The sequence below is a fragment of the Limulus polyphemus genome, unplaced genomic scaffold (genome assembly GCF_000517525.1).
Source record: "Limulus polyphemus unplaced genomic scaffold, Limulus_polyphemus-2.1.2 Scaffold2189, whole genome shotgun sequence".
Classification (NCBI taxonomy): domain Eukaryota; kingdom Metazoa; phylum Arthropoda; class Merostomata; order Xiphosura; family Limulidae; genus Limulus; species Limulus polyphemus.
This window is the reverse complement of record NW_013667799.1, coordinates 52,732-65,686: the sequence shown is the minus strand read 5'-3', so window position 1 is coordinate 65,686 and position 12,955 is coordinate 52,732. Positions and strand designations below refer to the sequence as shown.

Here is a 12,955-nt window from a genome sequence, read left to right as displayed (position 1 = left end):
TAAGTAGTATCTTTCTAAATATATCTATTCACCTTCTCGTGCTTTGATAGCACCATAATCAATAAAGTAACTGAAATTTAGAAATCTGCAAATCACCTTTGGTTCCAGACTTTTGGACATCCCGTATTCTATTTATCTATACGTGTATTAGTGACTTCTGTAGACCACAAACTGAAATAGCAAATACCCTTGACCCTCTAACCTACAAACCTTAGCCAATGTTCTTCCGAGCTTTCGTTATAGCATGTTGACCTATATCTCCGTACGTTACAAACTACGTCCGTTCATTTCATAAATAGGGCAAAAATGTGATCCAAGGTAAGAAGGTAGTTCCTATCCAGCCCATTGCATTGTTTCCATGGCCACAGATGTCTTCACCTTTCTCTAGAATAGTTGTGTTAGACTGAATCTCGTTATCAGTGTTTCCTTGGCGATACGAGAATAACGAAAAACAATGCATTCAATTCCATTATATTATTAAATTAGATATAGATATTATTATGTCCCTCATTACTCGTCATGATCAGATACAAAATGTCTTCACCTTTCTCTAGAATAGTTGTGTTAGACTGAATCTCGTTATCATGTTTCCTTGGCGATACGAGAATAACGAAAAACAATGCATTCAATTCCATTATATTATTAAATTAGATATAGATACTATTATGTCCCTCATTACTCGTCATGATCAGATACATAAGGTCGAGTTGATCCTGCTGTTAATTCAAACATAATGTGTTCTGTAAAATTCATTGACGGACACTCTGCAGTATTTATAAAACATTTTGATCTAGGTTGTATATCAAAATTTGAATTATTAAACATTTTGCTTTAGATATTAATATGGTTATCCTTATCAGGGATTGCGTATCACGGGCTGACATTTTTAACAACAGAAACGAATATATAGTATAAATAAGTTTGTTTCTAATTAAGTACAAAGCTACGCAATGTGGGCTATCTGTGCTCTGCCCACTATGTGTATCGAAACCCGGTTTCTAGCATTGTAAGTCCGCAGACATACCGCTCTGACACTTGGGGGACAACTAGATAAAAAGTTTAAAGTTATGACAATTAAAATAATTTCATTTCCTTTGATTACGAAGTCAGATATACATATAAAATAACTAGTTTGTGCAAATATACAATTCGGATTGCTAAATAAATAAATTTCTGAGTTATTAAATTCGAAATCTTTATGTTCTTCGTGATATTTTTCATTTGTATTGTTGTGCAATAGTGTGTCGCATTATTATTATCTAGTTTTGAGTGAAAATATACAAAATTCACACATGAAGCATCATCTGGTGGTTAATTATTATAAATATATTCAACGAGTTTTTTATTAGGCGTTCTACTGTGGTATTGTGGTTTTACGAACAGTTATGAATCTGTTTTTACTGGTTAAGCCTAGTTTTCCATAATATGAAAATTAATGCTATAAAGAATGACAACATCCTGGTTACTGGTAGGCTATGTAATATAAGCCATTAAACAGGTGATTTAGGTTATTTAGTAATTGGAGCATAAAGTAAATATATTTAATGTTTGATAGAATGTCAACAAGTTACCCGAGACAGGCTTATTTGATAGCTTGTTTGTTTTAAAACAGTCACATTGGACTAGCTGCTTCTCTACCGAGAGGAATAGTAATTCCGTAAATTTACCGCTGTCACACTCAGGGACGGATTGTTTGAAATAGTCTATATTTTCCGAAATTTAAGAAGACATGTTTGTTTCAGAAATTCGCGCAAAGCTGATTTCTTGGTTTGCCGTAATCGAATAATGGAATATAGTCACCACTGTTACAACATGCCCAAGGGTCCCAAAGTGCTAAGCGATATTCTGCTAACTATGGATCCTCAGATTCACAGTCCGTTTCGCTAACCCGGCCCTTTAAGTAGGCCTAAGATTGTCAGAATTACGATTAGTTTACAACAATCACTGCTTTGTATTGAATATTTTGCCACTTTTTAAGTTTAAAAAGAAATGAAACTTCAGTTTATTTGTTTGTAATTAAGCACAAAAGCTACACAAAGGCTATCTGTGCTCTGCCCACAAGGGTATCGAAACTCGGTTTCTAGCGTTGCAAGTTCGCAGATATGTCGATGTGCAACTGTTGTTTGCAAGTAGCTGAGATGTTGGGCAGTGCAGGTAACTGAAGAATATTTAAACTGTTTCAACAAACCATGTTTTATATTCCTTTACAATTAAAAGTCTATGAGGTATTTACTAATAATAAAATAATTTAGATGGAAATCCATGTTTACAAAGCAACGTTTTCCATTTGTTTCACCGTTAGAGTTGTGGCGTAACGTGTGAGCAAGACTAAGCGATTGTTTAGGGGCCAAAGAAACTCATAAAACCTCGATTTTTTATTACATTTTATTGCCGTTGTTAGTTTTTCATGAGAACTTTGAATTTTGTTAGTTTTAGTACTGCACTCATTTCACTTAAAGCGATCTGAAAACACATCGTCGGGTTCTTCGTTGGGTGAACGTTTAAGAATTAAAGCAGCAAGACCTTTTGCGTTGGCACACGTGCGGTGCGCGTGCGCTGATTGGTTGTTAAAGTGCAATATACCCATAGTGTGCAATGATTTGAGAAAGATACCAGTGTAATGGTGTCAGTGTGTTAAATTTAATGACGAGGAACCCACTTTATAGAAAATAAACGTTTGGAGACAGCTTGACTGCGCAATGAAGAAAATAACTTTGTTAATGTTAGTATGTTAATATGTTAGTAGAAATGACATTTTAACGAGTGTATTAGTATATGCTGCGTTCATGTATTTTTGGTTTGTGGAAATATTGCAATTAGTATTTTCAGGAATGGATGAGAGAATGCAAAAATATTCCTAGCACCACCCATAGATCAATACAAAGGTGGTGTAAGTATTATGGTGGATCCAGAATGTTATCGGGGGAGGGGGGTTGACAAGGTTGTTTTTAGCACCCACAGATCAATACAAAGGTGGTGTAAGTATTATGGTGGATCCAGAATTTTATCGGGGGAGGGGGTTGACAAGGTTGTTTTTAGCATATCTAGTGAAGCTGAACGCCACGAGCGCGAAAAGGAACACCCCTCCCGTTCCAGTTAGATCGGCGCCTGTCCTGTGAAAGTGGGTTTTCTCGGGGATCTCCCGTTTCCCCCCACAGCAAATTCCCTGGCACTCTTGGATTTTCTGAATCCAGCCATAGCATTGTATTTATAGATCCCAGCCACTAGGTGACCCTGTTTACAGGGCGTTTATTGAGGTATGCTTTGTCGAGTGTTCTCATCTTGCTTCTTCTCATTAATGTCGTCATCAGCCTTGGTCTTCCCTCTGCCTCCTGGTCTGCCATATCTTCACACCGACCAATTGTCAGATATGAATAAACTCCGAAATTTCTTTTAATCCCATGATCTTAGCAAAATTTTCTTTCTCGCGAGCGGGGCAAAGGGGGATATTAATGCCCCTGAATGCCACAATTTAAGAAAGTTCATATTTCCTATAAAAACTAAATACCTGCCACGGTTTTTTATATTTGTTCCAGCTAGAGATCATCCGAGAAATCGTTATAAGGTCCCTATAGACCTTTATCGGGGTCTGGTGCGCATTCCCACCCGTAACACAATTCATGCATTCAGAGGACGGTAGGAAACGTTCATTTTTAATTAATTTAGATTCTGAAAACATTCACTATTTATGAACTACAGAAAATCGCATTATTTAAGAAACACTATAAACAACCCACTTTCTCTCCTCTGGGCATACAGGTTGTAAACCTACCTGTCTCTCTCTCAACAATGGTTGACCTAAGGTTTACTTAGAATAATAAAAAAAGCTGTTTTCGTTTCACTGCAAAGTCAATGAATGGCCGTTACCCGAAATTTTCAAATCGATTATAAACTTATTTCAATTTAGCGAGTACTCCACCTCACTGGGTTTCGTCTTAAATTAAAACAGGTATTTTAAAGCGCATGTGCCGCATAAATTATAATAAATGCTGCCACCTTTTTACTTATCTTAACTCATAATTTTCATACATCATATTTCGGCACGAATTGTCTTGAACCCCATCTGGCTTCTCTAATCAGATATAAACTAAAAATACTAACGTTTGTGATGCTACGGTTAGTTATTCGTTCTACAGAAAACAAGTTGCGAAAACATTTTTTATGAGTTAAAAAGTAGCACAAGTGTATTCTATATGATAAATTCAAAGACACAAAATCAAATACTTAAGATAAATGTAAACTTATTAAAATCAGTATGGTTCATGCGCTTTTAAATTGAATGCTTCTGAAGAAAAAAACAAAAATTTAATATTAACATTCTGAAACCAATATCAAATTCAGAGTAAGATCTGGAGTTAAGACTTTAGGGAGTTTTTGGAATAAGCTTACATAAACTTAAGTTTAATATAAAAGTACCAGTTATGTAATGAAATACGTTTAAACATTAGTGTTTTATCCGCTGGCGGAAACTATAAAAAGATAGAACAGATTGGTATGTATGTTATTAGCAGAAATGTGTTTAATCAAACTGATAATTATGAAGTGGAAGCAAGCAATGATGCTTAGTTCAACAAAATTTCAGTTAAACTTTATCTTGAACAGCTCGACAAAGTAATGTTTAATTTTCCACGGGAAATATATCAATCTTCTTAAGAACACTCTTATGAAAAAATGAAAGTAAATTACTGTTTAAAATAAGATCATGCTTGAGAAAGTTGTGGCATTATGGTGAAAGTTATTTTCATTTACCAAACAAAGTTTGTATGTTTTGAATTTCGCGCAAAGCTACAAGAGGGCTATCTGCGTTAGCCGTCCCTAATTTAGCAGTGAAAGACTAGAGGGAAGGCAGGTAGTAATCACCACCCACCGCCAACTCTTTTTATAGTGGGATTGACCGTTTCATTATAACGCCTACACGGCTGAAAATGCGAGCATGTTTGTGGGGGGGATTCGAACCCGCGCCCCTCAAATTGCGAGTCGAGCGCCTTAACCACCTGGCCATAGGAACAGGATGTACAATACCTGGTTCTGAGTCTAGATAGTATGACTATAGACTCTATCAAGTATTTGCCGGAGGAGCAACTCTGAGACTGCAAGACAGTCACACTGAGTTGCACCAAGGCCTCGACCCGTTGAACAATAGAACAATCCATCAGGCTGAACTCAAGGATTGTAATAAAAAGCGCCATGGATAGCTTGACCATTTACACAGATGATTGGTACCTTTTGTATGGTAAGGTTTACTCTGAAATAGCCTCAGCAGACTGCAAGGACATACTCAGTGATATGATGCAGCATCACCTGGATGTAAGAGACTTACTGAGGCAGTTTCGGTTGTGATGCAGTACAAAGCAATAACTTTAAGCTAGTTGCAAGAGAGGAAGAAACTTGTAGCAGCAGCTGCAGCGAAGTTTCCTCAGATTGTTAATTCCACATGGATATACCATAAAAAGATAACCCTGAAGGCCCAGGTGGAGAATGAAATGGGTATTCATGTTATTCTGTACGAAGACATACTGGTCAAGTCGGTGCTGGAAAACTGTACAGTAAGTGAATTACGGAAACAATTAAAGGTGGAGTGGTCTACTTTGGACATGATAGCCTTAAATTGGAGCCTTTTTCAATGGTAACTATGCTGCAGGACTATTGTACAGATAGTACATGACTGGATATAGTGACATGAACTGTAATGATGTGATGAGGCTCCAAAATCGTTTTCATTTTATATATTCGACTCTTTGTACGTGGATAAGTAATTCTATCAATTGCTAAATTATATGAATAAGAGTTTTAAGAAAACCCAAAATTGTTCTCCAAGATTATTAAATAAAAAGGTATACACAAATTTATAAATGATGTTATCAGTTAAAATAGATCCATTTATGAACAAAAGATATATAACACAAATATCTTTAATTATGCCATTTTATTTTAGTATTAAGCTATTTTAAATAAAATTATTGAATATATGTTTATATTATGCTATAAAGAAGGTCACTCCCACTTTATAAGAATTATGTGAGTATGTTAATATAAGGCAAGTAACCATAAATGTGAGTCAAAGTGTCGTGGGTGACATGTTTCACATTTATATACTAGGTTCGCGGTGTATTCCTGACTATCCAACCATGAAGCTCCTCTGGGATAACATTTTGGCTGGAGGATTATATCACATCAATTTCCGAAGAAGGCTGTTTGTATAGCAAAACTGTTCAATGACTTACATCTAAAAGATACAGCATTTTGAAGAAGGGAACTTTCGATATTTCCCGTAGTAGAGAGATGAGGGCAGCAACAGGCTCTAAAAGCATCCCCCCAAGCCAGTTCGAAGCAACGCCAACATAATCTGTAAAGTGAAGGCTGCATCTACGAAACAGAACAAAAGCTCCAACCCTAAAACCCATTGATATGAATTTTGGCAAATATCCTGGTTAACCAAATAATAAGCAGGGATTTGAAGTTGATAATGACTCACAAACCAAAGATTCGCAAGCTTATAACTATGTCTCAAAATCAATGGCTGTTTTTATGAGAAAGATGGCCGAAGAAACTTGAATTACGATATTCATATTCGACCACATGACTTTTAGCTACATCGATGCAGCTCTAAAGGATATTTGTTTAGTTTGAATGTGGTCTTGGAAATCAACATCCGACTCCAAGCATAATGGAGGGCCCGGAATGTTATCGTGATGTATTATCTGAGATTAATATTGCATCATTTGCTGAAGCTACAATTGAAATCATAGTGTCGGACATAACGATAGCCATCAGAATTGATACGATTGACAATGGAGAAGGTAGTTCCGAAGGTGGCAAGGAATCGTATAGAATGTGATTAACACTTGGCATAATATCATCTTGCAGGTCTTGAGGGTACATAGCAATGGAAAGCGATCACAAGACGTTTTATTAAAATTGTTAAAATAAATTTTGTAAAGAATAAATTAACTCTTTAAATCCGAGTGGACGTTTCCAGTGTCCGACCGCAAATCCCGATTTACCCATCAGACGATGACACCAAATGTCCAACAGGGACAGGTATGAGTCTATACCCCTGATGTTGAAGGGAAAAACAAAATTAAGAAAATTGAAATTCTATAGGGTATGGCGATAATTATTAGGAAATCGTGAAAATAATTCCGGCAGAACGCGCAAAAAAAAAATTAACGGGTTTAAAGAGCTAAAAACTTCATTATTTTTTATATTAAATTTATAATTTTTTGGTATCTTATATTTTATTTTTAACAATTATCTTAAAGTTTTCTACTTTTGATAAAAAACGAAACAATAAAATGCTTACCTCAACCTCCTGAATAACCATCTTATCCTGACGAAATATTAAATTATTGAGGTAAGATTTATAACGATGTAGAGATTTAGTTACAGTTGGTATAGATTTAGAGTAGGGACATACTCTGATATCTTGTTGCCAAAGTAATATTAAACTATAATTTTTATGATTATGAAAGTTTAATATACAGTCGTAGAATTTGCAATAATTAAATTTAGCGTTATGTTACGTGGTCGAGTTCTCACGAAACAACTGCTTAAGTGTTGATACTTTGAACACAAATACAAGTTTGGTTAGTTTTGCCAGACTATAAGACTTTAATTCTCTTTGGGTAAGTTATATATACATACTTGACCGACTGACCTAAATCGACACATCAATTCTCACAAAAGGAAAATTTGCCATGACCGAAAAACGAGGCACGTGGAAAGTATTCACTGTCGCTCCCTATTTTCTTTTTAAGTGAATTGTTTTACTTAATTTCGAATAAAACAATATTGGTATTACCATCAAAACTTTGTCTTTGTTTGATAGGCCGGAGAGTCTAGCTATTTCAAGTAGTTGCCTGCCTGAAACACCCCAGGAAAAGGCTCCTCCATAGTCCATGTCTACATTAGCAGTATAACTCCTAGCTTGGAGAGGCTTATCATTGCTCTATAATCCCCCCACTTTGTTTTTTGACACCTACCATCTAAACTTACCACTGACACCTACCAGGGAAACAAGAATTTTAGTCTCCTACATCTGAGAAAGGATGTTGAAAAGAGTTTAAGGAATGCTACCAGGATGATTCTGGGAAAGAAGGGTTATCTTATAGGGACATGTTATGGTCTCGTATCTTCTCTTGAAAATAGAAAAGTAATACATGGTTTTATTGGAATTTACAAGATTATCCTGGGGATCGGTAGGATAAAAGCCTCTGATTTCTTTGTGTTGTATTTTAAAGACAATCTGATGAAATAACACAAATAGAAGATTTGGAAAGGGTAGGTTATATTCCAATTAAGACAATTTTATTTTTATAATATGTTGATTAGCTTACAAAGTCGACACTTGATAAGAATTTAAGTGTAGAATCAATTATTTCCTTACAAATAACGTGGGGGTTTAAATTTTTACTTTTCTCATGATCGTTGTGGAAGTGTGATATATGAAAATGCCAGGTGTTTTTATCTTCTTTTAATATTATAGTATTTATTATGAATATATTCTTTGCTCTGTGTATGTGCAGATTTTACATAAGTGTTGAAAAAGTCATTAAGCTGGTTTCTGTCTAGCTGTCTTTATTACACTATCATCCTCTGGTGATAATACTTGCTCTGCCAGGGGTAAGGGAGATATTGCAAAATACTGCTCGTAGTGTAGGAATGTAAACACCAATGTTATTCAATGATAGTTCAGGTGACATCTATAAGTTATAGCCCTATAAGAATAGCCAGTCATGTTATGTAGGTAAAGCTACTTGTCCTAGGTAAATGTGAAACTTCTTGTGAAATAAGAAATGTTGTATTTAAATAGTGTGGAACAGGATTTTGGAGAGTTAGCCAGTGAGAGTATCCAGTAAAATCAACAGTTCATAATATCATAAAACAGGTACACTTTTATGTAAAGTGTTTAATAAAAATTGTATCTTTTTATATTTCATCTTGTATCAAGTCTTATTATTTCATTTTACATCGGACTCAGTTAGTAAGAACTTTAGTATTATTTCATAATCATTATCTTAATTTAATTTTCTATTATCAAGCAGAGTGATCTGATACAGCTTGAAAGTGACTTCACTTTCATCTGGATATACCACAGAGTACATGCTTAGGAGAAAATTTGGTGCTGGGATTGCAGAATAACGTTATTGTAGTTTGCTATACCTGCTGTAGTAAACTACCCTTTACTTGAACTTTTGTACAATAAGTTTGAAATGGTTATAAGTTTAAAAAATGACACTTTCTACAACTAGGAGTTGAACAAGAGGGATGATTGGTCACAGAGGAGAGGTGTTTGTTCCAGAGAGTTGTCAGGTCTAGAAGAAGTCTTCTCCTGGATGTAGGACTTTCTCAAATGGTGTGAAGTTCCATGACTTCTGTCTTGCTACACCATCGGCTCAGGAAGACGAGTTGCCGATTTCTGATGCCCAAAATGGCTGTCCATGCTCTTCCCCTGAGGAATGACCTTGATATGAGGGAAAAATGGATTGGTTATAATCAAGGTTGTGTGGCACCCGTTGAATCTCATACCGAGTGGAACAGTCTGTATAAGACTCCCAGACTTATGGTAGCCAAAGTGATACAACCTCAGCTCTGATCAAAGCCACCTGAGAACATTGGAGAGACTGAAGGTGCCGTTGGTGGACAACTTCTACCAACAAGAGTTATCTCACCAGTAGGTGCATACTACAGAATGCTTTCGATCATTTGGTTAGTTAGATAAACAGTTGGCAAGGTAATGTATTTGGGTACTGTAATTTGGATCACGTGTTTAATATATATGGGAACCTAATAAAAAGTGTGACTGGTGAAATGGATAGTGGTCACCAAAGCCATCGAAGAAGTGCTCTGTTATAGGTAGTAAAACTAATAACATTTTAAGATGTATATCTAGATGTATTAGTTCCACGTCAATTATCCCTCTATACAAATCTCTAGTTAGGCCTCATTTGGAGCTCTGTCCACTGCGGGGAATTAAACCTTCGGATTTTAGCAGTGAAAGTACTTCAGTTACTTGATCAATCAGTCATAAAATTGTACAAGCAAACCTATTTTTTCATTGGTGTACTACATTTAACCAGGTTGTAAAATGTAGTCTACAACTTACTAGTGTTTAAGCTTGAAGTAAAAACATTCAGGAAGAATTAACTAATTTATTTTCATTATGTGGACTAGACTTCAAATTATTTTTACCAAAAAATTAAATGAACCTGCCAATGTTCCAACAATATCTATATGTATCAAATGTCACTGCATATCAATAAATATGAATCAAATAATCAATTTAAAACTTTCAGTAAACTATTCTTCAAGAGGCCTGATGATCAACTACAAGTAAAACAGACAGCATTGACATTTTACCACTTCCTACATGCTAAACGTTAGTTACAAAGAATACAAGTTTTTTAATGTCAATGAGCTTCAATTACCAAAGTTTCAACATTATTTTCATGACCAGCTAAATATTTTGTGACTTTAAGCTTTTGTTGGAAAAGGATTTTAAAGTTTAAAACTAAGATGGACTGATATTTTATTTCTCGTATGAAGATTAAAGATGATCTTAGTGAATTTAATGTGCCTTGTTTGTACTGCTTAATCTTGTGTCCTTAAATTGCAGTTAACCTCAGGAGGTAGAGAGCAAGAGGCTATTTATTGATAACACTAACAGTTAGTAAAAGTGCACAAATCCAATTGAATGTCATTTATAAATTGTTATATGTTCAATTCAGTGGCATGCAATATTAACACAGATTTGAAAATACCTTTACATCACATTATTCTGTTAATGTGTAGTCAAGAGAATATAATTGCTTAAAAAGAAATACATGCAATTAAAACCAGACTCAAGCTCAACACACAAGTACTTAGGTAAGGAATCTAGGTTCAAGCTAGTTTTAAGTTGAATTTCTTCAATACTTTTCAATTTAAAGTGGAAAAAATACACCACTACTACTTAATTAATATTGAAGTCAAATATAACGTTAATAAACAATTTACCCACCATTTTTCAAATGAAACAATTTCTTCGTTCTAAAATTATCTAATTTGAAATAGTTGCTTCAGCAGATAAACTATTAAAAAATTAAAAGCCATTATAATATTATATAGACAAGCTATTGCTTGAGCAACCTTAGACAGATGTAACAAACCGAAAGCTAAATAATAATAATAATAATTACATATTTCTACTCACTATGTATATGGGGTCTCCTCGAGGTAAAGTAAATAATTGTAGAAAAAAGAAAAAATACAGGAAGTGAACAATGGTCATACTAAGTTTAATATATGCATCACATCAACGAAACTGCTATTATCTCGCTTTACTGAGAGGTTAAAAACAAAAAAGTACACACACAGTTATATATTTACGTCATTCAAAACATTAAAAATGTTATTTAAGCCTAACGTCAAACTTCAAGCTAAACAAAGGCCGTTGTTCTGATCGCTGATCGGCGCTTGCGAACTGCGTGCGATGAGTCACGCAATTATGAAGCCTAAACAGTAAACTTCTCTTGCACTTTACAGTTATATCAACTAAAAGTAAAAACTATCCTGTGAATCATATAAAATATCAATAAAAAACATCTAATATTGTTTTGATTTACTGCCGTGGCATTAAACAGTTCAAAACAACACATCTATTTAAAACTTAGTTAGATTAGAATGTATCATGACAATATTAACTTAAGCCTCAGTTCCAGTATTTCACAAAACGGTAAACACAGTACGTACGAACAATAACATATCATCTACGTAACTTACTGAAATTTACTAAAACTATTAGTAGTATAACTATTTCTACGAACTTTGTACTGTTATTTCTAGTATCAACTAGTAGAGTAACTATGATTAGTAGCATATCAGTACATGTCAATAGCATAATAACAATTTTACTAGCGATAGTAGTAGTACTACTAGTATTAGTAATAGTAGCAATACTGATACTTCTCTTCCTAACCAGATAACAAAGACTGCGAAACCGATATTTTATATTTTCTTTTCAAATACGCTACGACAGTTAATATTACTATTAAATACCAGAAATAACATGTTACTTATGAATAACACACTTAAAAATAATTGCTTACATATATCGTAATCAACAATTTCATACAATTTCTCTGGGGAAGACACTCAGTTCGCTCAACCCGCCATCACAAAGTGTTTTGAGACGCGCTACGCAGCGACCAGTTGGCTTATAACCTAGGCGTTTGCGAGACTACGTCACAAAAGATACGCAACAGGGAGCAAGATGTTCAAAAGTAAATACTTCAAAAAATCCAAATACCTAAATACTTTGTTGTACGAAGCGCCACGATAATAAATAATTGAAATAATTTCAAAAATGACTTAACTACGGGAAAACTCGACAGATTACGTAAAATATTTTATTTTTCCAAGTCTTTCTTGAACCTTTCAAGTATAGTCCTATCACAAAGTTGTACTATTCTGAGCACGTTACTTTCATATAAGAATGATCTATCTACGCTTTAGTTATTTATAGATATCAAGTAGTTAGAGAAGTTCTTTATGCTATTAAATTGATTAATATTAAGTGTGAAAATATGTCAAACAACATATATTAATAACTGTAGTATGGTAAGCATACTAAACTGTATAAAGTATTTAATAATAGCACTTTAAATCCGTGTTTTGTTAGACCAACAGATAGTAGCATGTGTGTAAGTATTGGAGATTTGTTGATGTTACGTCTGTTTTCAAAGGAGGTGTTAAGTGTTGTCATATTAGTTATTGGCCAGGTAGTCTTACTTCTGTACTGGAAAATAAAAATACAAGAGAGTCTGATAAAATAATCTTTGCTAAATCATTTTATAAACTATGATATCATAAAAGAAACTCAGTCAGCATGGAATCACTAAAGGGAAATATTATGTTCTAGTATGCTAACTTTCTTTTTTTTTTCAAAGGAGATATTATTTGTTGTCTAGATAATGGA

General features: G+C 34.4%; 1 protein-coding gene across 4 annotated transcripts in view; it reads right to left on the bottom strand.

Annotated features, from left to right (window-relative positions):
* Positions 1 to 12,330, bottom strand: part of LOC106466217 (brain tumor protein-like) — a 21,892-nt gene extending 9,562 nt beyond the window's left edge. Inside the window, exons 1-2 of one of the 4 annotated variants that reach the window (XM_022394181.1) lie at positions 12,113 to 12,147; positions 11,192 to 11,205 (exon numbers count right to left, since the gene is read on the bottom strand). Coding sequence is in view for 1 of the 4 variants with exons in the window: in XM_013926465.2 (XP_013781919.1) it covers positions 12,087 to 12,110 (24 nt within the window). In the remaining 3 variants the exon portion in view is untranslated. Of the gene's footprint in view, positions 1 to 11,191; positions 11,206 to 12,086; positions 12,169 to 12,286 lie in introns of those variants that run through there. The other 3 variants (XM_022394182.1, XM_013926465.2, XM_022394180.1) reach the window with 3 other exon arrangements.
* Positions 12,331 to 12,955: the final 625 nt, after the last annotated feature.